The 26,798-nt window shown below is 45.7% G+C and overlaps 1 protein-coding gene across 1 annotated transcript; it reads left to right on the top strand.

The window, feature by feature from the left end:
• Positions 1-270: 270 nt before the first annotated feature.
• Positions 271-26,514, top strand: LOC117721636 (cytochrome P450 4F3). Its single transcript, XM_034520443.2, has 13 exons — positions 271-382; positions 706-904; positions 5,007-5,151; positions 6,384-6,437; positions 6,524-6,651; positions 9,544-9,665; positions 11,656-11,926; positions 20,792-20,858; positions 21,063-21,192; positions 24,779-24,912; positions 25,246-25,310; positions 25,857-25,939; positions 26,259-26,514. Exons 2-13 carry the CDS (start codon positions 707-709, stop codon positions 26,434-26,436), a joined length of 1,575 nt encoding a protein of 524 aa, XP_034376334.1. The 5' UTR covers positions 271-382; position 706; the 3' UTR covers positions 26,437-26,514.
• Positions 26,515-26,798: the final 284 nt, after the last annotated feature.

Here is a 26,798-nt window from a genome sequence, read left to right as displayed (position 1 = left end):
AGCACTTTCCCCACCTTACCAAGAGCAGAGTCTTAGTCCATAACAAGTCCCACAGTGGTGACCAGCCTGTTTCCTCACACCCTCTTTGTGGGACTTTATCTTCACAGAACTGTCCACTGCTTCCTCCAGAGTCCTTACACAAGAGGTGTGATGTCCCGAGGACCTGACACTCATGCTTGGTGACCCTGACTGTGCAGTCTTGAATTGGTTCCCCTCTGCTCCAGGTTGGCTCCACCCCCACATGATGGCCACCTATCCAGGCAGGGAGAGGAAGCTGGGCCTGCAAGGGATTGGCTGGTCCAGCCTAGACTTCTCCAGGTGTCCCCGTCAGGGGCCACAGAAGGGGAGAGACAGACCTGGGAAACAGTGCTCCTGAGAGAAGGTACCAGACTAGGGCCAGTGGGGCTGAGAGGTGCTAGGCTAGGGGTCAGCAGCACATGTTGATTTCTGGCTAATAGTCCATGACTCAAACTCTAACCAATCCCTTCCTGCCTTCTCCCCCTCCTCCATCCTTTCCTCTGCATCTCCTTCTCTTCCTCTTCTCTTCTCCCCTCCTTACCTGCCTCCAGTGCATTGTCTCAGGTCTCCCTACTTCCCCAGGCCTTATCCCCAACTCTTTAATTCCCTGTCCCTGTCCACTGCCCCAGACCACCCTGTCTCTCTTCCATGCCCCAGGATCTCACCCTGTGTACATTTGCCCTGCAGGATGTCACAGCTGAGCCTGTCCTGGCTGGGCCTGGGGCACACAGCAGCCTCTCCATGGCTGTTGCTGCTGCTGACTGGGGTCTCCTGCCTCCTGGCTTACATCCTGACCCAGGTTTACGCTGTCTTTGAGACCTCTCATCGCCTCCGCTGTTTCTCGCAGCCCCCTAAACGAAACTGGCTCTTGGGACACCTAGGCCTGGTGAGTGTGGCAGTGAAGTGGGCCTGGGGTGTCAGGGTGGAAGGAGTTGTAAGGATCCTGGAATAGAACCCAGGGAGCTGGCACAGGGCTGTGCTGGGGCCTAGGACAGCAGAATGCCATCATTCACAGATGCACTGTCCTGAGCCTTTTCCACATGGAGTCTTCTCTGAGTCCTTCACCAGCCTGTCTTCTCTGCACATGTGGGCATGCTGCAGGGTTCCCAGCAAGGCTTACTCCAACAGAGTAAGGACCCTGGTGTTCCCAGGTTCTGCTGTGCTGGACTTGAGCCCTCCTGAGGGGAGACCAGGGCCAGTCTTCATGATACCATTTGTTTTCAGCTCATCTCTGGCTTCCCACTGGTCACAGAAATGAGCTGCAATCCCTACCCAGGCACACCCAGGGGGCATATCTGGTCCAGGGGAGCTCTGAGGGCTGATTTCCTAACTCTCCATTCTTCAGCATCTTCCTCTTATGTCTGGCTTCTTCACTGAGATGTACCAATGAGTCCTGTTGCACAATCTAGATATGAGCCAGCCACTCACTTCCTCTTTGGAAGCCTTCTCAGAACCCATCCTCCACAGCAGACCTGAGCGTAGACCTCGATCTTGTTTTTCCTGTGTGATTTGGAGACATTTGCTTTCCTTGTAAGTTGGTGCAGTGCCAAGTGTACAGAGATTCAGCAGGGCCACACACAGGCTGCTCTGCCAGAGCCTGGTGTCAGCAGAGGACAGGTGAACGTGGCCACACTGATGGAGACTTAGAGGTCTCCTTTGCTCCCTTGGGGTCTGTCAAGGCTACAAGTTCCCAGATGTGGTTCTCCCTCACAGGAAGAACCAGAGACCACATGGGTGTCTTGTTAACTTTCCTGAGGAGATGTGAACAAGTTTGTATTCATCCCAGGTAGACACCAACATAACATGTCCTTCAGTGTCCAGCTTGATGAGAACTATGGGCTTCTTAGGAGTTTTTACAGAGAACAGTTGAGGGGTTACTTATGGGTTCATGGGTGACCCCAAATGGCTGTATCTTTGTCATGTGTGGCAACCTTATGGAAGCTGCACCACAGAGTCCTGATTTAAAACTCCCTTTGCGGGCTGGAGAGGTGGCTCAGCGGTTAAGAGTACTGACTGCTCTTCCAGAGGTCCTGAGTTCAATTCCCAGTAACCACATGGTGGCTCACTACTATCTGTAATGGGATCCGATGTCTGTCACGGGCTGCCATGATCCCAGGGAAACTCTCACACTCACCTCCTGTGTAGCACACTGCACAGAGCTTATGGACATTTTGTTCCTGCTTGAAACTTTGTGGGAGGGTGAGTTTAAAGATTTGTTTTATTTGTATCTGTGCATGTGTGCATGTGCAGTGCCTGGGGAGAGGCCAGAAGAGGGTGCCACACCATCTGGAGCTGGAGTTGCAGGGATTTGTAAGCTGCCTCATGTGAGTCAGGTGCTGGGATTCAAACCTGGATCCTCTGCAAGAGCAGCAAGTGCTCCTAACTACTGAGCCGTCTCTGCACATGTCTCAAGACAGTGTTTAAAAAATGGCAAACTAGTTTACTTGATAAGAAATGTCAAGGTAGCAGGTTTTCCAGGCTGTTGCATGGTATCGATGTCTGCTTTTTGATATGTTTACACTGAGAACGAGGAACAAAAATAGCAGGGCAGAAGAATACGGAAAAATTTGTAGTTTGGCCAAGGCTCTGAAGAGATAGCGTGATGGTTGAAAGCACTGACTATTCTTGCAGAGGACCTGATTTGTTTTCTAGCATCCACATGGGTAGCTCACACATCCACATGGGTAGCTCACAACCACCTATAACTTCAGCTCCAGGATCCAACACCCTTTTCCTGGCTTCTGCATATACTGCATGTATGTGCGCGTGCGCGTGAGCACACTTAACACATACACGCACGTGTGTGCGCACACATGCATGCACACATGCACACACCACACACACCACACACACATACACACACATGTGTGCACGCACACATGCACACACATGCACAACACACACGCACACACATGCACAACACACACACACACACACAGAGTCATGAATAATCTTGATTATCTACTTGACACTTCATGGAAGAGGGAATCTTGCTGCCTCTACAGACTGGCCTACGGACATGTCTGGTGTCTGTGCGAGCATTCTCTTGATTGTTAATTGATGGAGGAGAGCCTGGGCCACTGAGGGCTGTATTGTCTCTAGACAAGTATGCCTGAGCAGCATGAGAAAGGTAGATAAACACAAGCCGGAGTGAGCCAGTGAGCAGTTTTCCCTCACGGTTTCTTTCTCTAGGTCTCTGTTTGAGTTCCTGTCTTGACTTTCCTCAGTGATGGACTGTGACCTGGGAGAAGAAGGCACATAAACCCTTTTCTCCCAAAGTTGCCTTTGGTCAGGGTGGTTGTCTTAGTTAGGGTTTTACTGCTATGAACAGACACTATGACCAAGGCAACTCTTATTAAGGACATTTAATTGGGGCTGGCTTACAGGTTCAGAGGTTCAGTCCATTATCATCAAGGCAGGAAGCATGGGAGCTTCCAGGTAGGCATGGTACAGGAGGAGCTGAGAGTTCTACATCTTCATCCAAAGGAAGTCAGGAGCAGACTGTTTGCAGGCATCTAGGAGGAGGATCTCAAAGCCCACCCCCACATTGACATATTTTCTCCAACAAGGCCACACCCACTCCAACAAGGCCACACCTACTCCAACAAGGCCACACCTACTCCAACAAGGCCATGCTTCCTAATAGTGCCATTCCCTGGGCCAAGCATATTCAAATCACCATAGTGGTTTTCTTTTCTTTTTTCTTTTAAATCACAGTTACAGAATAAAACTAGAACAAGGGAGGAAGATTCAGGTAGATCTCTATGAGTTTGAGGCCAGCCTGGTCTACAAATGTAGTCCAAGACAGCCAGAGATACACAGAGACATCTTGTCTCAAGAAACCAAAAGGAGGAGGAAGAAGAGGAAGAGGAAGAAGAAAAAAAGAAAGAAAGAAAGAAAGAAAGAAAGAAAGAAAGAAAGAAAGAAAGAAGGAAAGAAAACATAGAACAAGGGTCAGTATGAAATGGTGCTGCCCCAAAAGTCTGAGTCTTTATACTTCAGTTAACAACAACCAAAACGTTCCCCTCAGGCATGCCCACAATAATGAGTCTGAGAGTCAGTTCCATGAGAGAGCTCACTGTCCTCTGGCGGTCCTGTAAGTGACTTCCACAAGGCATGCATTAAGTATGACTCTGGGGATGCACAATCCTAGGCTCAGGCCCCAGACATGCCACTTGCTATGTGGGAAACCAGGTCCATCATGGGCAACTGTTTCTATATGGAAAGCGGGATGAAGGAGAACAGGTTAATACGATATTCAGCAGGCTGGGGAAGTGCTTGGTCCACAAGCGTGATTCCAGCACTGGGGAGGTTCAGACTAGCTGCGGTCCCAGGAGCTCGCCGGCTCACCAGTCTAGTTTAATCACTGATCCAGCCTAGTGAAAGAGACTCCACAAATACCAAGTTGGAGCTGGTGAGATGGTTCATCTCACCAGTAAAGTAAAGGTGCATTCCCTTAAGCCTGGTGATCTGAGTTCAGTTCCTGGGACTCACATAGTGGAAGGAGAGAGCCAATTCCTTCCTGCAAGTTGTCCTCTGACCTCCACAATGTATACCATAGAACATCACCTGCCACAAAATAAGTAAAATGTAATAAAAATATTTTTAGAAAACAAATTGAACGGCATCTGAGGTTACCTGGAGTTGGACTCTGTTCATGTACTCACACACATGATCATGTGCACATGTGCACACACATAAATATGCACACACAGCAAAACAAGAGACTACAATGAAATAAAATATAGTGTTTAGGAGCTGGAATGAGGATGTGTCTTCTGTCTCAGGACTGAGATGTGTGTGTGTGTGTGTGTGTGTGTGTGTGTGTGCGCGCGCGCGCGCGCGCGCGCGGTTGGGGGTGTGGGGACAGGCAGGGCTCAGCACTGTGGATGAAGTCCTGAATGGAATTCCTGGAACTCCCTGTGGCTTTCTACCTGATTGTTCTCTCTGCCAGCCCAGAGAGGCAAACACTGGGTCCTCTTCTACAGATCCAGAGCTCAGAGGAAGGGCTCCTGTACATCCAGAGTCTGGCGCGAACCTTCAGGGATGTGTGCTGCTGGTGGGTGGGGCCGTGGCACCCTGTCATCCGCATATTCCACCCGGCCTTCATCAAGCCTGTGGTCTTGGCTCCAGGTAGACACCATGTTGGTTCCAGCTTGCACAACCTTGACCCTCAAGTGCACTCTACTCCAGAAGAACTGTGGTAGAAATATCCCCACTGTGCCTCATCTAGAATCACCTGACTCATCCGTGGCTATGGGCTCCTGTTTGGAGCATGCCATGTGATGTTTTCTGGGTGGCCTCCATCTTTCTGGTGTGTGCTGTTATCTGGCTGGGCCAGGTTCCCACCTGGGCTCATATACCAGTGGTTCTCTGTGGCGCCATATAAACAATTGGGACATGCTGGGTTCTGACTGACTCCTATATGAGGTATTTTTAGAAATAGTCTTTTCCTCCTGGTTATGTCTAGATTCTGTTTGGAGTGTCTGAAGTCTGGGACAAAGGACTTTCTAAGATATGACTGAGGCCTTATTTGAGAAAAATCTGAGTAGCGTTAAAATCTATGTAGGTTACACCAGGGAAGTTAATTTTAATAGTTTTATTATTTTTACTTTTATTTAGCGTGTGTATGTGTGTGTGCTATAGAACAAGGTAGAGGCCAGAGGACAACTTGCAAGAGCTAGTTCCACTGTGTAGGTCCCAGGAATCAAACTCAGGTTACGAGGCTTGGTGGCAAGTACCTTTACCTACTGAGCCATCTTGCTGTCCCCCTCTAAAACTCTATTTTCCTAAACACTATGTTTTATCTTCACAGTGTAGCTCTGACTAGCCTAAAGTGAACAGAAACCCACCTGCCTTTCTCTCCAGAGTGCTTGGATTAGAGGCATTCTCCATGCCTGGCCCAGAAATGAACTTTCAAATCACATCTGACACGTGTCAGTTGGGTGTGCTGAGGTGTGTTTAGCCATCTGTGTCACAGTTAGGTCAGGTCATGTGTGTTTCAGTCTTGTTAGCCTATGCATGTCCATGTCATGTGACTGTGTCAGGAGATGTCAACACATGCTGGGGTGGACAGGAACACTGGGTCTCTGAAAAGGTCTGCAGAGTGTGATGCTGTGCAGAGTAAACAGGTTAGACCATGCAGTAGCCATGTGAAGGTGTGCTGCAGGGTGTGTCATGTTAGGCTACGCCTTCTCTCTATCTAGTGCTGTCTGGTCTGACCCCCCTTGTCTCCCTCTATCCCTGCCCCCAAACCTACCATATGGACTTGGAGGGAGGGGAGTGTGCAGATACCAGGCTGAGGGCCCCATCTCTCCCATGCTCTCCCTCCTGCCATGGCTCCCGATGGTCTTTGTTCACATCAGCTTCAGTTGCCCCGAAGGACACAGTCTTCTACCGTTTCCTGAAGCCGTGGCTGGGTGAGTACCTACAGGTGAGGGGCTGGAAATGCCCCTGGGGTGCTGGGAAGATGCTGTCCTTACCTACTGCCATGCTGTTCCATCAGGGGATGGCCTTTTGGTGAGTACTGGTGAGAAGTGGAGCCGCCACCGTCGCATGCTGACACCTGCCTTCCACTTCAACATCCTGAAGCCCTATGTGAAGATTTTTAATGACAGCACCAACATCATGCATGTGAGTCCCTGGGACCCAAGTCCCTAGCTGGAGTCTGGGGGATGAAGGGGCTGTAACAGATCTGGTCTCCAGCCCTTGCTCAGATGGAGGCTGTGATAAAATACCCCGAGAGAAGCAACTTCAGGGAGGGAAGGTTTAGTTCCTCACAGTTTAAGGTCACAATACATCTGTTTGGGGAGTCAGAGAGGCAGAAGTGGGAGGCAGCTGCTCCCGCTGCCTCAGGAAGCAAAGAGGGACAGATGCTGGCGCTTGGCTCACTTTCTCTTCCTTCAACTCAGGATCCCAGCCCAGGGAAGAGGCATCCTGTTAAGATGGATCATTGCAATTTGTCAACCCAACTAAGTTTAGTCCTGGTTTCATGTTTGTTGCTGTGACAAAAAGCAGCTTAGGGGAGGATGGGTTTGCTTGGCTCAAGTCTCATTTCAAGGAAGTAGAAGTGGGACTGAATGTGTCAAGAGCCGAATGAGCAAACACGTGGATCTGTGCCCACTCTGCCTAGGGGATGGTGCTACTCACAGTAGGATGGGCTTTCCTGCACCAATTAACAGTTAAGACAATTCCACATCTTCATGCCCACAGGCCACCCTGGTCTAGAAAACTCATGGAGAGACTCTCTTCCCAGGTGATTCTAACTTGGGACAAGTTTGTAGTCAAAACTAGCCATCACTTTAACCAATGTGAGAATTAGTGGAGCCATTAAGATTTCTAAATTCAGATGATTTGAGAGTGAGTACTTAACTCCAAGATGGAGGTTGTAAATAGTTTCTGAAGTATTTATGGAAGCTGCCTTTTGTATGTGCGCCTATTTTTCATTTTTAAGTGAAAATCAAGTGGAAGTCAATAAAATAGACAGTGATATCTACTTCAAAAACAAAAACAAAAAACTAGTCATCACATTTAGATGATCCTTCAGGCATGCCCAGAGGGTAACCTAGTACAGAGAATCCCTCACAAGCATGCCTGGAAGCTTGTCTCCTAGGTAATTCCATATTCTGTGAGGTTGGTAGTCAACATTAATCATCATGGAACATTTGTGTGAGTCATTGCCAATTCTCTCCAACCCTCAGTTTCCACAACTGCAAAATGAGGTTAAAATCTCTCCTTTGTGCCTGTGATGATATCATGGACTCAGGTCCCCAAACACAGTGGGCACTTAGGAGTTAGTTTCCCACGTGGTCACTCTGAAAACTGAACAGTCATGGTGAAGGCTGTATAGAAAATACAGATGAGGAGCAAATCATTCTAAACTCCTTGGTTGGAAGCAATAAAGGCTGAGGATGCTGACAGTGATGTAGGCCAGGGGGTTGGTTTTCATGTTAATCATGGCATATGGCTGTCAGATGGGCAGGAGGAATGAATGCCCCTTGATTCTGGCTCAGATCTTTCGTGTTGAGGACTTGTTCAACTCCAGGCTGATTTAGATAGAGTAGCCTCAAGACTGGAGTTGCCTTCTTATCCTATCAGGTGGTTTACAACCAGCTCAGCTCTAAGATATCTGATGCCCTCTTCTGGCCCTCATAAGCACTGCATCCATGTGTACATGCACATGCATAGACACAGATGTTCACACACAAATAAAAAATTCTTTACAAGGTTTTGGAGTGGCTCCAGAAGGGACTCTTGAAATTTTGTCCCTGTGGTTCTTTCCCTCCAGAAGGCATCTGAGGATGTTCCCATGACACAGGGTTCCATTTGAATGAAAGAAGACAGAAGTCACTAAGGGCTTACATCTTTTCCTTCTCTTCACATGTATGAGTGGAATATGTGCATGTGTGTATATATGTTCACAAGTATGTGTAGGGAGGCCCAGATTTGATGTTGGGAATCTTCCATCTCTCTCTCATCTCTTTCAGCCTTACTCACTGAGGCAGGGTTTCTTAACCAAACCCTGAGTTCACCGATAGTTAGTTTCCATAGCCACCTTGCATTGGGGATCCTGTCTCTTCATCTTGCATGCTGGGATTAAAGGCATGAGTGGTCATGCCAGGCTGGGATCTTCTGTGATAGGAAACTTAAGGAAGCCTGGGATTTTTCTAAGGAAGTAACTGCTGTTCTCTGAGTTGTCCCCTGCAAACACATCTGAGAAGTTACCCCAGTACGGAACAATAGGATAGTAAAGTACTGGAATTCCTAGAAAGAATTCTCGTGACCAGGAGCAACCACCTCTCACAACAAGTGTGTGTGTGTGTGTGTGTGTGTGTGTGTGTGTGTGTGTGTGCATGCGTGTGCACACATGTGGAGACCAGGGGTTAACTTTGGGTGTCCTCCTCAGTCACAATCCACTGTGCTTTTTTAACACAGGGTCTTTCATTGCCTGAAGCTTATCAATTAAGTTAGGCTAGCTAGCCCCAGGGACCCTCCTCCTGTCCCCACCTCTCTGGGGCTAGGATTACAAATCCTTGTCATCATACTACTTATAAACAAAAAAACAACAGAAACACCCCTCCCCCAAGGGTTCTAGGAATTGAACTCAGATCCTCATGATTGGATGGTCAATACTTTCCTGCCTGAGCTGTCTCACCAGTAATCAGGGATATTTTTTGAAATAAATTTATAACAGGGATGATAACACTGACTGAACATCTTGTGTGTCAAGCATGGTCTCATATGCTGATTCTGTAATAGCCACTGTCTGCTTTCACTTTCACGAGCTTGTGAAGTAGAGGGCGTTTCTGCCCAGCAAGAGTGAATCTAAAGGTTTGACATATCTGGGAGCTTGTTCAAGTCCACCCAGCTAAAGAAGCAATCTGAGGATGGTGGAGCACTGGCTCTATGTTGGTTTGGCACACATCAAATCAGAGGCTGCTTCAGGGCTTCTTTCTGGTTACTGGAGTTGGGAAGAGGCTCTGAGTGCCAAGACCAAGCCTTGTTCCTGTCCCCTTCTCTGGCCAGGCCAAGTGGCAGCGCCTGACCTCCAAGGGCAGTGCCTGTTTGGACATGTTTGAACACATCAGCCTGATGACCCTGGACAGTCTGCAGAAGTGTGTTTTCAGCTTTGACAGCAATTGCCAGGAGTAAGTACCTGTCCTAGCCTGGGAACCTGGCCCATAGACACAAGCGAGGGAGGAGGATAGAGAAAGGAGAAGAGTTTTCCTGGAGGAGGAGGAGGCTCAGAACTAGTATTAAAGAACCCTGGAGGGAAGAGGGTGAGTGGTCCCTCCAGGAGGTGCAATTGTTCATATGACAGCACGGAGACGCTATCTGCGTTAAACAGTGAAGTGCTATGCCTTGCAGATGAGGGTATGGAGGAGACTGGGATGGTGGCTCAATATTAAGGATCCTGAAAAGCTAGGCCAAGGGATATGAACTTCATTACAAGATTTAAAGGAAAACACTGAAGGTATGTTTGTTTGGGTTTACAATAGTCAGATTTCTCTTACCGTAACAACATATCTGAGACAGTCAACATCAAGAGAAGAAAGGTTTGTTGGAGCACAAGGTCTCAGAGGCTTCAGCCAATCATCTGTCTCCTGTGATGAGGTAGCACCTCAAAGTTGAAGCATGGAAAAGAGGGGTCTTAAAAGTAGAGATGTGGGGGAGGAGGTCATTAGTCCCCACCTGGGACTATAGTACCTGGGGCTCTGTAGGCAGGCTCTGTGACATTATTCCTGGAAATATATATATAAAACACTGCCAAGGCCCAACTCAGCAAACTTATCAGTTTTATTGGGTTTCACCCATTTCTAAGGAGCAGAAATGACAGCTGTATCACCAAAATTCACCCCAGCATGGGCGACAGCTCACAAAGCTGAAACTCCATAACTGTAGCTCTACAGGTCAGAGAATCTCCTCTCCCAGCAGTCCTTACCACTTATGCAACTCTGGGGAAGGAGGGACCTTGTGATTCTGGTGAGTTTCAGGGATTTCCCGAGACTTGAAAGTTGTTTACTTCCTGAGTCTTAATGAATCTTGTTCCAGGATGGAATGCTTCAGTTCAAAGGAAATTCCTATATGATAAGGCAGTTAATAGTTGCTGGTGACAGAAACATTTTCTTTAGTGGTGTATCCACTGGTAAGGTGTCCATATTTCCTGTAAATAAACCCTCGCTAAACTCATTGAGTCTCCAGTAATAATAATTAATAGTCATAAACATGGAAATGGAAAGAAGAGAAGTTGGGAAGAACTCAATTAGCAGGAGTGTGAGGGGAAAAAGAGAGTGTACTGGGGTGGAGATGGTTAAAGTAGATAATATACAGGAGTGAGCGAAAGTGTGATAATGAAACCAGTCATTGTGTGCAACAGATGCCAAGAAAAAGATTTTTAAAAAGAGAGAGAAGAAACAGCCAGAATCCCAATGTCCTCTTCAATGACCTAACTTCCTCCCACAAGGCTCCCAAGGCTGACTACCACATACAGAACAGAGCTATGGGGACAGAAGATGGGCAGGGTCTGAGCTGAGCTCTGTTCTAAAGGCACAAATGATTTTCCACTGAATGTGAGGACACTGGGGATAGAACTGAGCTCCAGGACTGTTGGAAGATAATTGTGCACTATGGGCACAGAGTTTGAGGAAGGAGGTGGGACAGTTTGGATGCTGGGTGGAGCAGGAAGGGGAGGAGCCTGGTGTTCACACTGTATCCTGAGCCGCAAAAGAGGCAGCTCACAGAAATGCAATGAACAACTGAAGACCAGAGAGCACTTCCCTGTGGCTGACAAACTAGCTTTTTTCCCTGGGAGATTCAACCAAATACTTATTCCCTAAAGATGGGCACTCAGGACAGAACAAAGTGTGAACCCATCGAAGTTCACCTCTGTGAGACCAATGAGGCAAAATGATCATGGCCTGGTTCAGGTTTCCCCAAACTCTATGTTTCAGCATGAAACAATTTGATGAAGTTCTTATAATAACAGAACAAAAAAAGTAATAACTTGTGGGTGATGGAGAGACTGCTCAGTGGTTAAGAGCATTTGCTGGTTTTGTGCAGGACCCAGGTTCAGTTCCCAGCACCCCTACGGTAGCTCACAACATATGTTAAAGTATCACTTCTGCTCACACCCTCCAGGAAACCTAGTGAATACATCGCTGCCATCTTAGAACTTAGTGCCTTAGTGGCCAGAAGGCACCAGAATCTGCTTCTGCATGTGGACCTGTTTTATCACCTCACCTGTGATGGGAGGCGCTTCCGGAAGGCCTGCCGCCTAGTACATGACTTCACTGATGCTGTCATCCGGGAGCGGCGCAGCACCCTCCCCGATGAGGGTGGTGATGATGTCCTCAAGGCCAAGGCCAGGGCCAAGACTTTGGACTTCATTGATGTGCTCCTGCTGAGCAAGGTGGGCTCCTAAAGGAGAACAGCCTGGGGTTGGGGCATCCTGGGGCTGGGATGACAACGGGACACGACAAAGCCAAGCTTTGCCCTTTCTATGTCCTATACTCTATGTAGGCTCCTCTCATTGGAACCAGGCCCCAAGTCCTTTATCGCCTGGCAAGCTAAGGTGTCTGGAACTCTGCATTGGTATCTATACTGCTTGAGCCAACTCAGACTAGTGAGGGTCTCTAAGCCAGGGGTGCTGTTCTTTTTTTTTTTCTTTTTCTTTCTTTTATTTTTTTAAATTATTTTTATCCAATGTTTTATTTATTTACATTTCAGATGCCATCCCCCTTCCCCATTCCCCCCACCCATTAATCCCCTATCCAATCTCTCCTCCTCCTTTTTTGCCTTTATACTGTTTAAATTACATGCAACTATTAAGGTCAGTTCTAGGTTGAGGAACTAGCAATACAATAGATGCAAATAGTCCAGGAACAAGGAAGACAATAAACCCAGATAATCAAAGAACATGCACGACAATAAACAGAGTGCTGTGATCACTCCTGTGATCACTATTTCTAAGGGCTCATCAGGATGACCAAAATATTTGAGCCTACTTCCCTGTCCTAGCCCAAAGTCATCTTCATGCTAGAAGCCTACTTCTTTGTTCTAGCTTAAGATTTAGATTTCTGCCTATAATTATTTCTCTGTTCTAGCCTAATGTCAGATTTCTGCCTGCAGTCCATTTCCTTGTCCTTGGCCAATGACAGATGCCTGCCAGGCAGCCCCAAAAGCTCTCCACATCTCCCTCTTTTTATTGCATAAACCAGACTGAGTCTGTCTTAGGTTGTTCTGACAAGAAAGCTTTCCTTACCCATTGTGGAATATACATTATCATAAGCAATGCACTTATGTTTTAGGTTGGTAAGGCTCTGTGCAGAATCTCACCCATTCTTGGCTTGCCAGCTTGTTAAATTAATAACTCTGTCTGGGGGTCCATTTTCAGTTTCAAGTCATATACTTTGGCTGCCAGCCTGTTGATGTAGTTAGAGACAAGCTTTAACACAATGGGCAGGAATAAAAGTATTCCCAGGACAAGAAGGGCTAGCGTGATCAAGCTATATATGCCATTTCTGAGGTTTGACCAAAATGGAAATACTGACCTCAGGCCATGGATAATTTTATCAGCATTATCTGCAGCATCAAAGCTCAACAGAGCAGCATTCTTTAAATTCATAATCTCACTATGCAAAGTTAACACACCCAGAGAGGTGTTAGGATTGTGCCAAATACCCTACAGGTGTCTTTAAACTTTTTTCTAATTATAATGACGATCATTGTAAATTTTAGAAGTAACACTACTCCAATGATATTTGTCATGACACTTTGGATGGCTCTTAACTCTTGAACCCTGAACCTCCTTCAAATAATTTGAATAGGTTATAGAGCATCATCCATTGTTCCAGGTACCTATATAGATTCTTTTGTATACTCAATACACTAGTAACATTTTTTTGCTAGATGGTTAACAAAAACAGTTGTCTTAACTCCTTGTGTCAATGCTATTTCAGAAGCAGTGGTGCTAGCAATTAATGAAATTAATGCCGTTATACTAGCAGTAATCAAGCCCGTCACCCTTCTTACTTACTTCTTACCCTTCTTACTTCTGCTTAAAGCCTAACTTACTTCTTCCAGCACTTCAAGCTTTTTTCAGAGAATCAAGGTTTTCTAATACTCAGGGCAGTAAGACAGAAGCTGGTTGATAGACCCCTGTAATAGACATGCCAGGTTCCAACAAACTAACACAATTAGAAAGTGTACAATCAATGCAACTTACATTAAATACTGTAAAAGAGACAAAACTAATTTTAGCTTGACAATTAAAACAGCTTTAAAACATGCACTAACCCTTGTTTGAAATCCAGATCCTGTCTCAACTTTATCTCTTGCTGTCATAACATCATAGTGAACTACAGCTAACTTCCAAATGTGTCTATGAAAATGTCCAGATCCAGCCTTCCAAATGTAGACTGTTATTTCCCATATTGGTTTGATTTCTAGACCAGTACATGATTGAGTCCTAATAGCTGGTCATCTTTAAGAAAAATACAAGAGACATTATAATTTCTCTTTTTGATTCTCTGTCCCACAAGGTCTAAAAACTTGATGCAAGGCAGCTTGTCCCATCTGGGATATAGTCAAGCAAAGGTGGGTCAGGAACACATGTCCAATACAGCTCCCCAGTCACCCTTGTCAGGGCACTCAGCAAGCTCTTAGGTCGGCATCATTTTTTGTCTCAGCAATAGTATGTCTCACCAATCTTTTTAAAGTTCCATGGGCCTCTTCCACAATACCTTGTCCTTGAGGATTATACAGAATCCCTATAATAGACTATTGATAAAAAGTCTCAATTGCTCGACTACAATTGCCAAATCCATTATCTGTTTTTTATTGGATATTTTATGTATGTACCTTTCAATGTTATCCCCTCTCCCATTCCCCCCAAAACCCCTTACCCCATCCCCCTCCTCCTACTTCTATGAGAATGCATCCCCACCCATCCACCCATTCCCATCTCCCTGCTCTCAAATTCCCCAACATTAGGGTATCCAAACTTTCAGGGACCAAGGCCCTCCTCTTCCACTGATGCCCGACAAGGCCATCCTCAACTACCTATACAGTTGGAGCCATGAGTCCCTTCCTTTGTGTTCCCAGGCTGGAGGTTTAGACCCTGGGAGCTCTGGTCGAGTATTTTGATACTCTTTTTAAGAAGGACCAAAGCACCCATGCTTTGGTCTTCCTTCTTCTTGAGCTTTATGTGGTCTATGCATTGTATTTTAGGTATTGTGAGCTTTTGGGCTAATATCCACTTATCAGTGAGTGCATACCATGTGTGTTCTTTTGTGATTGGTTTACCTCACTCAGGATGATATTTTCCAGTTCCATCCATTTGCTTAAGAATTTCATGAACTCATTGTTTTTAATAGCTGAGACATACTCTGTTGTGTCAATGTACCACATTTTCTGTATCCATTCCTCTGTTGAAGGACATAAGGCTGCTATGAACATAATGGGGAATGTGTCCCTGTTGTATGTTGGGGCATCTTTTGGGTATATGCCCAGGAGTGGTATAGCTGGGTCCTCAGGTAATACTATGTTCAATTTTCTGAGGACTCGCCAGACTGCTTTCCATAGTGGTTGTACCAGTTTACAATCCCACCAACAATGGAGGAGTGTTCCTCTTTCTCCACATCCTCACCAGCATCTGCTGTCACCTGAGTTTTTGATCTTGGCCATTCTGATTGGTGAGAGGTAGAATCTCAGGGTTGTTTTGATTTGCATTTCCCTGATGACTAAGGATGTTGAACACTTCTTTAGGTGCTTCTCAGCCATTCGAGTTTCCTCACTTGAGAATTCTTTGTTTAGTTCTGTACCCCATTTTAAAAATCAGGTTATTTGTCTAGAGTCTACTTTCTTCAGTTCTTTGTATACCTTGGATATCAGCCCTCCATGTGATGTAGGATTGGTAAAGATCTTTTCCCAATCTGTTGGTTGCCGCTTTGTCCTATTGACGGTGTCCTTTGCTTTTCAGAAGCTTTGCAGTTTTATGAGGTCTCATTTGTCAATTCTTGATCTTAGAGCCTACACCATTGGTAGACTGTTCAGGAACTTTTCCCCTGTGCCAGTGTGTTTGAGACTTTTCACCATTTTTCTCTTCTATTAGTTTCAGTGTATGTGGTTTTATGTGGAGGTCCTTTATCCACTTGGACTTGAGTTTGTACAAGGAGATAAGAATGGATCAATTTGCATTCTTCTACATGCTGACCACCAGTTGAACCAGCACCATTTGTTGAAAATGCTGTCTTTTTTTCCCACTGGATGGTTTTAGCTTCTTTGTCAAAGATCAAGTGACCATAGGTATGGGGGTTTATTTCTAGGTCTTCAATTCTATTCCACTGATCTTCCTGCCTGTCTCTGTACCAATACCATGCAGTTTTTAATTACTATTGCTCTGTAGTACAGTTTGAAGTCAAGGATGGTGATTCCCCCAGAAGTTCTTTTATTGTTGAGAATAATTTTCCCTATCCTGGTTTTTTTGTTATTCCAAATGAATTTGTAAATTGCTCTTTCTATCTCTGTGAAGAATTGAGTTCGAATTTTGATGGGGATTGCATTAAATCTGTAGATTGCTCTCGGCAAGATGGCCATTTTTACTATATTAATCCTGCCTATCCATGAGCATGGAGGATCTTTCCATCTTCTGAGATCTTCTTCAATTTCTTTCTTTGGGGCCTTGAAGTTCTTGTCATACAGATCTTTCACTTGCTTGGTTAGATTCACACCAAGGTATTTTATATTATTTGTGACTATTGTGAAGGGTGTCATTTCTATAATTTCTTTCTCAGCCTGTTTATCTTTTGAGTGAAGGAAGGCTATTGATTTGTTTGAATTAATTTTATATCCAGTCACTTTGCTAAAGTTGTTTATCAGGTTTAGGAGTTCTCTGGTGGAAGTTTTAGGGTCACTTAAGTATATTATCATATCATCTGCAAATAGTGATATTTTTTACTTCTTCCTTTCCTATTTGTATCCCTTTGATCTCCTTTTGTTGCCTAATTGCTCTGGCTAGGACTTCCAGTACTATAGTGATAGTACTATAGTGATAGTACTGGAAGTCCTAGCCAGAGAGTAGGTAGGGAGAGAGTTGGCAGCCTTGTCTATTCCCTGATCTTAGTGGGATTGCTTCAAGTTTCTCTCCATTTAGATTGATGTTGGCTACTGGTTTGCTGTATATTGCTTTTACTATGGGCCTTGGATTCCTGATCTTTATAAGACTTTTATCATGAAGGGATGTTGAATTTTGTCAAAGGCTTTTCAGCATCTAAGAAGATGATCATGTGGTTTTTTTTTCTTTGAGTCTGTTTATACAGTAGATTACATTGATGGATTTCCATATATTGAACCATTCCTGCATTCCTGGGATAAAGCCTACTTGATCATGATGGATAATTGTCTTGATGTATCCATTCTTATCTTTCTTAATAACTTCTGGTTGAAAGTAGATTTTATTCTATATTAGAATGACTACTCTAGCTTGTTTCTTGGAACCATTTGCTTGTAAAATTGTTTTCCAGCCTTTTACTCTGAGGTAGTGTCTCTCTTTGTCACTGAGATGGGTTTCCTCAAAATGCTGGGTCCTGTTTACATATTCAGTCCATTAGTCTATGTCTTTTTACAGGGAAATTGAGTCCATTGATGTTAAGAGATATTAAGGAAAGGAGATTGTTGTTTCCTGTTATTTTTGTTATTAGTGGTGGCATTGTTTGTGTGGCTATCTTCTTTTGAATTTGTTGGAAGAAGATTACTCTCTTGCTCTTTCTAGGGTATAATTTCCCTCCTTGTATTGGAGTTTTCCCTCTATTAACCCTTGTAGTGCTGGGTTTGTGGAAAAATATAGTGTAAATTTGGTTTTGTCATGGAATATCTTGGAGTATCCATCTATGGTAATTGAGGCTTTTGCTGGGTACAGTAGCCTGGGCAGGTATTTGTGTTCTTTTAGGGTCTGTATGACATCTGTAAAGGATATTCTGGCTATTATAGTATCTGGTGAGAAGTCTGGTGTAATTCTGGTAGGTCTGCCTTTATGTGTTTCTTGGCCTTTTTCCCTTACTGCTTTTAATATTCTTTTTTTTTTGTTTGTTTTGTGCATTTGGTGTTTTAATTATTATGTGACGGGAGGTATTTCTTTCCTGGTCTAGTCTATTTGGCATTCTGTAGGCTTCTAGTATGTTTATGGACATCTTGTTCTTTATGTTAGGGAAGTTTTCTTCTATAATGCTGTTGAAGATATTTACTGGCCTCTATACCTATTATCCTTAGGTTTGGTCTTTTCATTGTGTCCTGGATTTCCTGGATGTTTTGGGTTAGGAGCTTTTTGCATTTTGCATTTTCTTTGACAGTTGTGTCAATGTTTTCCGTGGTATATTCTGCATCTGAGATTCTCTCTTCCATCTCTTGTATTCTGTTGGTGATGCTTGCATCTATGACTCTTGATTTCTTTCCTAGATTTTCTATCTCCAGGGTAGTCTCCCTTTGGGATTTCTTTATTGTTTCTACCTCCATTTTAAAGTCCTGGATGGTTTTGTTCAATTCCTTCACTTGTTTCATTGTGTTTCCTTGTAAGTCTTTAAGGGATTTTTGTGTTTCTTCTTCAAGGGCTTCTACCTGTTTACATGTGTTCTCAATTTCTTTGAGACTGTTATGTCTTTCTTAAAGTCCTGTATCACCATCATTAGAAGTGATTTTAAATTTGAATCTTGCTTTCCTGGTCAGATGGGGAATTCAGAACTTTCTATTGTGGGAGAACTAGGTTCTGATGATGCCAAGTATCCTGGGTTGCTGATGCTTATGTTCTTGCACTTGCCTTTCGCCATCTGGATCTTAGTGTTACTTGTGTTATCTGTGACTGGAACCTGTCTTTCCTATTATCTTGGTTGTGTCAGAACTGTTTGGGGTGCATGTTGCTGTTGGGGTTAGAGCTGCCACCCAGGATCTGTTCAGTGCTCAGGCACAGACCTGAAGGAACCAGTGCTCCTGGCCAGGAGTGAATTCCTGTGTCTCAGTGGGTCCCAGTTACTCCTTGTTTGGGGCGAGTGTTGCTGTCTCCTTACCTAAGATTTTGCTGAGGTTAGAGCTCCTGGGAGCCCTGCCTCCTCTGGGTTTTGTGGTATTAGATGCAGAGCTTAAGCCCAAGATCTGCTCAGTGCTCAGGCACAGACCAGAAGGCAGGGATGCTATCTATTCGTACAATTTCAACTATAAGTCTAAACCTTTGCACATACCCTGCACAAAGAGCAGGATGGAGACCCTGAATACCAACCATGCCATCCCCATTTGTCAGGCCCAGACCCTAGCAACCACCCCAGGTCCCTGGACTCAGTTGGGCCTAGCTGAGAAGGGAATAAAGTCTGTGGTGACCTGCCTTTCATGTTGTTAGTTTAAAAAGGAGAAAGGGTCACACATCTCCAGGGGAGATGCATCATGGTGGGTGAGTATCATTTCCCACCAGCCAGGGACAGAGTCTTGCACATACCAGGGGACAGTGAGAGTGGATTCCTTACTCCTCTGGGGTTGAGAATAGGATTCAGATAATATAGTGCTCACTTAGCATGCACAAGGCCTTGGCTTCCATCCCAGCACTTTATAAACAGGGCCTGGTGGCCCCTGCTTGTCATCCCAGTATTCATGTATTGGTGGCAGGGGATCAGAAGGTCATGGCTATCCTTGGCTACAGAATGAGTTTGATATCAGTCTGGGTTACATGAGACTCTTTCTAAAAAAAAAAAAAAAAGAGTTGAGGGAAAGAAAAGAGGTAGATCTTGGGCTGTGGGAAGCCTCGGAAGGTATTTGAGGACAGGGGCTCTGGGGACAGCATGCATCCCTGGCTTTAGCAATGATAAAATAGGAACCTCATGGCTGAAGCTCTGGAGAACATTGGGTTTTAGAAATTAGTGTCATTGTGCAGTATGTACCTCTTCTTATGGCACTGTGGCAGTAGCCTCAGTGCCCAGGGGCATAATAGCTCTGTCTGCAGTAACAGCAGTCAGGATGATAGCAAAGTTCCCATTCCAGGGTTCTCTTACTGGGCATACAATACTTTCAGCTGTGCATGTAGCATTTTAAAAAGCGTGAATGTATTTGCATGTATGTGCTGGAGGGTCTGTGATCATATGTGCCTGTTCATACAGAGAACAGAGGCTGGCCCTGCCCATGTGTGCATGTTCACACAGAGAACAGAGGTTGGTCCTGGGTGTCTTCCTTCATTATTCTCCATCTTGCTTTAAAAAATGGTTTTAGATTTATTCATTTATGTTATGAATGTTTTGTCTGCATGTATGTAAGTCAGAAAATGGCTTCAGATCTCCTGTTACTGGAATTTGAGCCAGTAACTGGGTGCTGGGAATTGAACCCTGGTCTTCTGCAAGAATAGCAAGTGAACCATGGCACCATCTTTCCTGCCCTTCTGCCTTGCCTTTTGATTACATTTTATTTGATTGATGGATTGGTTGGTTGGTAGAGTGTGCACGTGCACACACTTGTGTGCAAGTGTATGTGTGTGCTCACGGGTCAGAGACCACTTGAAGGAATTGGTTTTCTCCTTCCATTATGTGAGTCCCTGGTATCTAACTAAGGTCTTTTGGCTCGGTGGTGCCTGCTGAGCTCTCACCAGTTTTTTTGAGGCACAGTCTGTCACTGAACCTGGAGCTCACAGACCATCTACACTGGATAGCTAATGAGCTCCAGGAACCCACTTATGTCCACCTGTTCAGTGCCAGGTTCACAGGCAGTGGCTGCCATGTCTGGCTTTTATGTGGGTGCTGGGTATCTGAACTCAGGTTCTCTGGCTTGAGTGGCAAATGCATTACCAACTGAATCACTTTCCTGGCCCTGGATAACAGCGACTATTTCAAGCAGCAAGGCTCAGATGCTAAGATACATAAGCTTGGGGCTTAGGTACAATAGTTGTCACATCTGTTTCTTCTTCCCTGTAAAGAGGGAAGGAGTGGGGGATGGTTGCAGGATTAAGGAAGAAGGAAGGGAGAGAGGAAACTACACTATGAAGTAAGGTTAGGTGTCCTTAGTGCCACGCATTGGCATGCAAGCTAAAGGGCTCCCAGGAGAGAAGACTCTTGGTTTCAATTTTATTAGCATTTAAAAATCACACCAATTAATTAATTATTGACTGATTAATTAATTATGGTGTCTATTTGTGTGGGTGCCTGTGCCATAGTGCACATAGCAGGGTCAGAGGACATTGTGAGGGAATAGACTTTCTCCTTCTATGTAGATCCCAGGGGTTAAACTCAAGTTCTTGCCTTGTCTTCAGGATGAAGATGGAAAGGCTCTGTCTGATGAGGACATCCGAGCAGAGGCTAACACCTTCATGTTTGGAGGTGAATGAGTGTCCCTGTGAACTGTTACAGAGAGGGCTGAGGAATAGGCATCCTGGCCACAGGTTGTAGGCCCTGGATCCTTCTACTTTTTCCCCTTCTATGTCCTTACTGGTGGGGTGTGGGGTGGGGCGAGCCACCTTAGTGCTGTCCACTTGGTGGTGCTGAAGCAGCCCAGAGACCCCAGGCAACTTGTCTGCCTTTCAGGCCATGACACCACAGCCAGTGGGCTCTCCTGGATCCTGTATAACCTGGCAAGGCACCCGGAATACCAGGAGCACTGCCGGCAGGAGGTTCGGGAGCTCCTGAGGGACCGTGAGCCTGAGGAGATTGAGTGGTAAGTCAGGTGCCGGAGTGCTTCTGAGCTCCTTTCCTGGCTCTTTTCTCTAGAGAAGAGAAGAGATGGCAGAGGAAGGAAGAGAAGAGCAGGTCTGCATTTGCACAGGGTACAAAGACTTTGAGAGATGGAGGTGAAGAGGGAGGAGTGGAAATGAAGGCGTGGGAGACAAGAAAAAAGGTGTGCATGTGCACATGTGTGTGTATGTACTTGTACATGTGTGTGTGCATACATGTGTTTGCACACGCTTGTGTGCCTGTGTGTGTGCCTGCATGTGCATCTCTCTGTGTGTGCATGCAGGTGTGTGTATTCGAGTTCCTGTGGTGGAGCTGTGATGAATCAAGATGGCAGCAACTGAGGCCAGTGTCAATCGACTGGAAAAGCGATGTTAGTGACTTTGATTTTAACCCAGGGCTAATCGGGAGTCAGGGGAAGTGTTTGAGCAAAGGAGAGGCAGGCCAGCTGTGTGTATCTTAAAGGTCCTTGTAGGATTCTTCAAGGTTCTCCTTAATCTTTCATTTTCAGATTGACCTAACTGTACAAGTCTTTAGTCCTCCAGAAAATCTTTAACTTAGTTTATTGGAGTTTCTTAGAAACATCAGGTGAACTGTGTGTCTTGGGGAGCACCTTTAGTCCCTTTAGTCTAGAAGTTGAGGCAAAAGGATCCCTTGAAGCAAGAGTTGAAGATATAAAAAAATTAATATATATTATATTAATTATATATTAATATATAACATATAACATATAATATATTATAATAATATATAATATATTAATAATAATATATATATATGAGATATATGAGTTGAAGATAAGTTTGGGTAGGATAGCAAGACCCCGTTCATCTCAAAACACAAAAAAACAAAAATGGAGAAATGGCTCTGTGCCTAAGAATGTACAGTGTTCTTGCAGAGGACCCTAGTTTAGTTCCCAGAACCCATATTGGGTTGCTCACAATTGCCTATAACTCTAGCTCCAGATGATTCAATGCTACCTGCTTCCTTGGGCACCTGCATAAAAATGTGTGTACACATGTATACACTCACACACAGCCACAATACACAATTTAAAACTTGTAAAAAATCAAAACAAAGAGGCATCCTTAGAGGGTGTCTCAAAGGACTTTACTTCTATGAACAGATATGACCAAGGCAACTCTTATAACATTAAAACAACATTTAATTGGGGCTGGCTTACATGTTCAGAGGTTCAGTTCATTATCACCAAGGTAGGCATGGTGTAAGAGGGGCTGAGACTTCTACATCTTCATCTGAAGGCTGCTAGCAGAATACTAACTTCCAGGCAGCTAAAATGAGGGTCTTAAAGCCCACACCTACAGTGACACACCTCCAATAGGGACACACCTTCTAATAGTGCCACTCCCTGGATCGAGCATATACAAACCATCACAGAGGGATACATAAACAAAGAAAAAGCTAGCTGATGTGTTTATAAAAAGATAAAGAGATATGGAATATGTTCTGTGGGTGGGTGTGGTGAGGTGTGGGTAAAGAGGATGTCTCAGTGGGCTCATGCTGAGGCATCCCTTCCCCCTGAGGGACCAGCTACACGATGGTATAGTGTAGAATAATTTATTCAGGGCATGGGGAGGGGAGATAAGACAGTGGTAGAGGCAGAGAAAGGAAGAGAGAGGGGGGAGGGAGAGAAAAAGAGAGGGAGAGGGAGAGGGAGAGGGAGAGGGAGAGAGAGAGAGAGAGAGAGAGAGAGAGAGAGAGAGAGAGAGAGAGAGAGAGAAGAGTAGAGGCCAGACATGACCACGTGGAGGGGGGGAAGGGAATGAAGAAGGGGAGAGGGGAAGGGAGGAGCAAGAGGCAAGAGAGCAGGAGATCAAGGGGGTGGGGCAAGTTGGGCCAGGCCTACCTGGCTGTTGCCAGGTAACTGTGGGGTGGAGTTAGACAGAATGCTAACACTAGCAACCAGGCAGCCTTTAGGACGATGTGGTGCTGGGCCACAGGAGTGAGTGGTGTGCTCTGGAGTTCATATTTTCAGGTGCAGATTTAGCAGCATCAGGTCCTAAAATTTTAAATAATCACAACATACCAAAAGAAGACAGATTCAAGATTTCAGCTATATCACTGGCTCATTAGTTGTTGATGTTTTCCCATGGATTCTGCCTGGGGCTGTGGCTGCGGCTTGGTGGTAGAGCACTCACCTAGAATGTGCAAGCCCACAGGCTAGATCCTTAGCACCACAAAACCAAAACTAAACAAACTGTGGTGGTTTGAATATGCTTCGCCTAGGGAGTGGCACTCTTAGGAGGCGTGGCCTTGTTGGAGGAAGTATGTCACCATGGGCATGGGCTTTAAGACCCTTGTCTCAGCTTCCTGGAAGCCAGTCTCCTACCAGCTGCCTTCAGAATGAGAGGTAGAACTCTCAGCAACTTCAGTGCCATCGTGTCTGGATGCTGCTATGCTTTCTGCCATAATGATAACAGACTGAACCTATGAAGCTATAAGCATGCCCCAGTGAATTGTTGTCATTATAAGAGTTGCCTTGGTCATGGTGTCTCTTCATAGTAGTAAAACCCTAACTAAGGCACAAACCAAACCCAAAACAACCACCTGCAATGTCTCTCTCTGCTGAAAGGACACAGTCACCCTTACACGACAAGCTGCATCCCTTCCTTCCTTTTCCCCACCTTGGCTAGCTGCATTTCTGGTGTCTCTAGTGCAACGATGACAAAAGCAAAGCTTTAGACCCATTTGTCTTCTTTCTACTGTTTTGTATTTTGACTTTTCTCTCTTTTTTTTCCAGAACGAATAATTTTTATGCAACTTGTTAAATTAAAATTATTTTTATTTTAAAATTATATACGTGTATGTATGTGCGTATTTGCATGTGAGTGCAGTGTCTGCAGAGGTCGGAAGCGTGCGACAGAGCCTCTGGAGTTGGAGTGTATGGGGCAGTCGTGAGCTGCCTGTAGTGCTGAGACTTGAACTCAGGTCCTTGTAAACACTAAGCCAGCTGTCCTGTCCATTTGTAAACCTTTATACCCTTGGCATTACACTTTTGTTCTCTCAGAAAAAGATTGTAAAGCCACCTGGCTAACCTTTCTTTGGTACTCTTAATTATCTGATTTAAAATGCTTTTGATTAATTAATAAGTTAATCACTAAGAATGACACAATTAAACTAAGTAGTCAGAAAGCTAACCAACTGTTAATTAATAAGGAATGTTTTTTTGGGACAGAGTGCCATTGTGTGCCAAAGGCTGGACTGGAACTCTCAATCCTCCTGTCTCAGCCTTTCTATTGTTGGGATTCTGTTTTTATTTTTTGTTTTTTTTTTTTTTTGTTTTTGCATTAGTTAATTAGTTAATTAAGTAATGTCTCTCTTGGAGATTGAAGTCGTCTTCAGACTTCCTGGCAGCTGCTTTTCTTCTCTGAGCCATGCAGTTAGCCTGTGTTTTCCCAATTCTCAAGCACTCCATCCATCTTAGCACTCAAAACAGGGGAAAGGTTTCACTGAGTCACAGAGGGGTTGAAGTTCTCTGAGGTTCTCTCATTTTTGGTCTGGTTAGCTCTATTATTTGTTTTGTTTTGTTTTTGTTTTTGTTTTTTCCTCAGGGACGACCTGGCCCAGCTGCCATTTCTCACCAAGTGCATTAAGGAGAGCCTCCGGCTGCATCCTCCTGTCACTGCAGTCTCCCGCTGCTGCACTCAGGACATTATGCTCCCAGATGGCCGGATCATCCCTAAAGGTGCCTGCAGCACCAGGGATCTGGGCAGACAGTGGATCCAGGCAGCACCAGGGAGGAGGGGTCTGGGCAGACAGTGGATCCAGGCAGCACCAGGGAGGAGGGGTCTGGGCAGACAGTGGATCCAGGCAGCACCAGGGAGGAGGGGTCTGGGCAGACAGTGGATCCAGGCAGCACCAGGGAGGAGGGGTCTGGGCAGACAGTGGATCCAGGCAGCACCAGGGAGGAGGGGTCTGGGCAGACAGTGGATCCAGGCAGCACCAGGGAGGAGGGGTCTGGGCAGACAGTGGATCCAGGCTGCAGCCGTTTGTCTTCATTGCTTCATTTCCCCCACAGGTGTCATCTGCCGAATAAGTATTTTTGGGACACATCACAATCCAGCTGTGTGGCCAGACCCAGAGGTGCTGTCCCTCTTAATTCTATATTATGGGCTGGGGTTCTCAAGAGGACAGTCTCTTTGTTTGTTTGTTGGATAAGGTCTCATGTAGCTCAGGCTGGCTTCAACTTAACCCGTAGCCCAGGATAACCATAAACTTCTGATCCTCCAGCTTCCACCCGCTCAGTGTTAGGATGACAGGTATGCAGAACCACGCCTGGTTTATGTGGCGCTTGGGATGGGATCCAGGGCTTTGTGCCTGCTAGGTTTGCTTTTTCAACTCAGCTACCTCCCTAGCCCCAGTCATGGGTTTTATAAAGCAGGGTGTCAGGAAGTCCTTATACAGGATTTGACCCTGAACCCTTGATCCTCCTGCCTCCTGATGGGATGACAGGTTTGCAGCCATCAGTTTTATGCTTGTGCTGGGATGGAATCCAGGGTTCCCAACTATTCCTCGCTGCATCCCAGGAGGTAGATAAATCAACTCCGACCTTCTACTGCACACTGAGGACTTTGATCCTGGCTACACTGGCAATGGCCCTCACCCTCCGTGGCTCCATGTCTCCTGCAGGTCTACGACCCCTTCCGCTTTGATGCAGACAAAGTCAAGGGCAGGTCATCCCTGGCTTTTATTCCCTTCTCGGCTGGGCCCAGGTGAGGCCAGGACTGAGGGAGAGGGGCCTAGGGCTGAGGACAGAGGGAGTTGGGGTATTTGGAGGTTAAAGTCTCCTTTCTGCCTCCCTGCACAGAATTGTGCAAAGGTTTGGGGAACCAGGGAGGAGAAAGTGAAGAGTCCTTTTCTGTGCTCAGAATCCCGCACTGGCCTGTTCTGTTATTGATCTGGCCTAGGCTCTGAGGATGTCTACGCCCATGTAGGTCCCAGATGCCTCAGCCTCGGACCAGGTTCTAGTGCTGTGTTGGTCCCGGGTAGAGTCTAGGGCACAGTCAGAGTCCCCACCCCGCCTTCCTGCAGGAACTGCATAGGACAGGCTTTCGCCATGAGCGAGATTAAAGTGGCCTTGGCGCTGACTCTGCTGCGCTTCCGCGTTCTGCCGGATGACAAGGAGCCCCGCAGGAAGCCAGAGCTGATCCTGCGCGCAGAGGGCGGGCTGTGGCTGCAGGTGGAGCCGCTCAGCGCAGGCGCGCAGTGACCCTACAGCTGGCCTGGGACCACCCCATCCACCCACCCGCCTGCGCATTTCCAGGAATAAAAATCTCTTGTCACCTTGTCTGAGCCTCACCAAACATCCGGGGTACACGCCTCATGTGAGCCACAGGGAGCCATAGAAGGTGTTTGAACGGTAGAGGGATTTAAGGGACATGAAGATTAATATTGCCACCCAGGAGGCAAGGTACTCCTGTGAGGGTTTATCTGGATAAATTAACTGAAATGGAGTGATTCATCCTAATCCTAACTGTAGTTGACGGTTTTGGTTCTGGGTTGAATTAAAAAAAGAAGTGTGGCCCAGATTAGAGGTGGTTCATCCCTCAAATGATCTACTCAAGAAAAATC

The sequence above is a fragment of the Arvicanthis niloticus genome, chromosome 16 (assembly GCF_011762505.2).
Source record: "Arvicanthis niloticus isolate mArvNil1 chromosome 16, mArvNil1.pat.X, whole genome shotgun sequence".
Lineage (NCBI taxonomy): Eukaryota > Metazoa > Chordata > Mammalia > Rodentia > Muridae > Arvicanthis > Arvicanthis niloticus.
This window is presented reverse-complemented; position numbering and strand designations above follow the sequence as displayed.

Coding starts and splice junctions, on each gene's coding strand:
- LOC117721636 (XM_034520443.2), top strand. CDS start 707: ATGTCACAGCTGAGCCTGTCCTGGCTGGGCCTGGGGCACACAGCAGCC. Junction 9,666..11,655: donor TTTGACAGCAATTGCCAGGA/GTAAGTACCTGT, acceptor CACACCCTCCAG/GAAACCTAGTGAATACATCG. Junction 21,193..24,778: donor GAGCCTGAGGAGATTGAGTG/GTAAGTCAGGTG, acceptor TTTTTTCCTCAG/GGACGACCTGGCCCAGCTGC.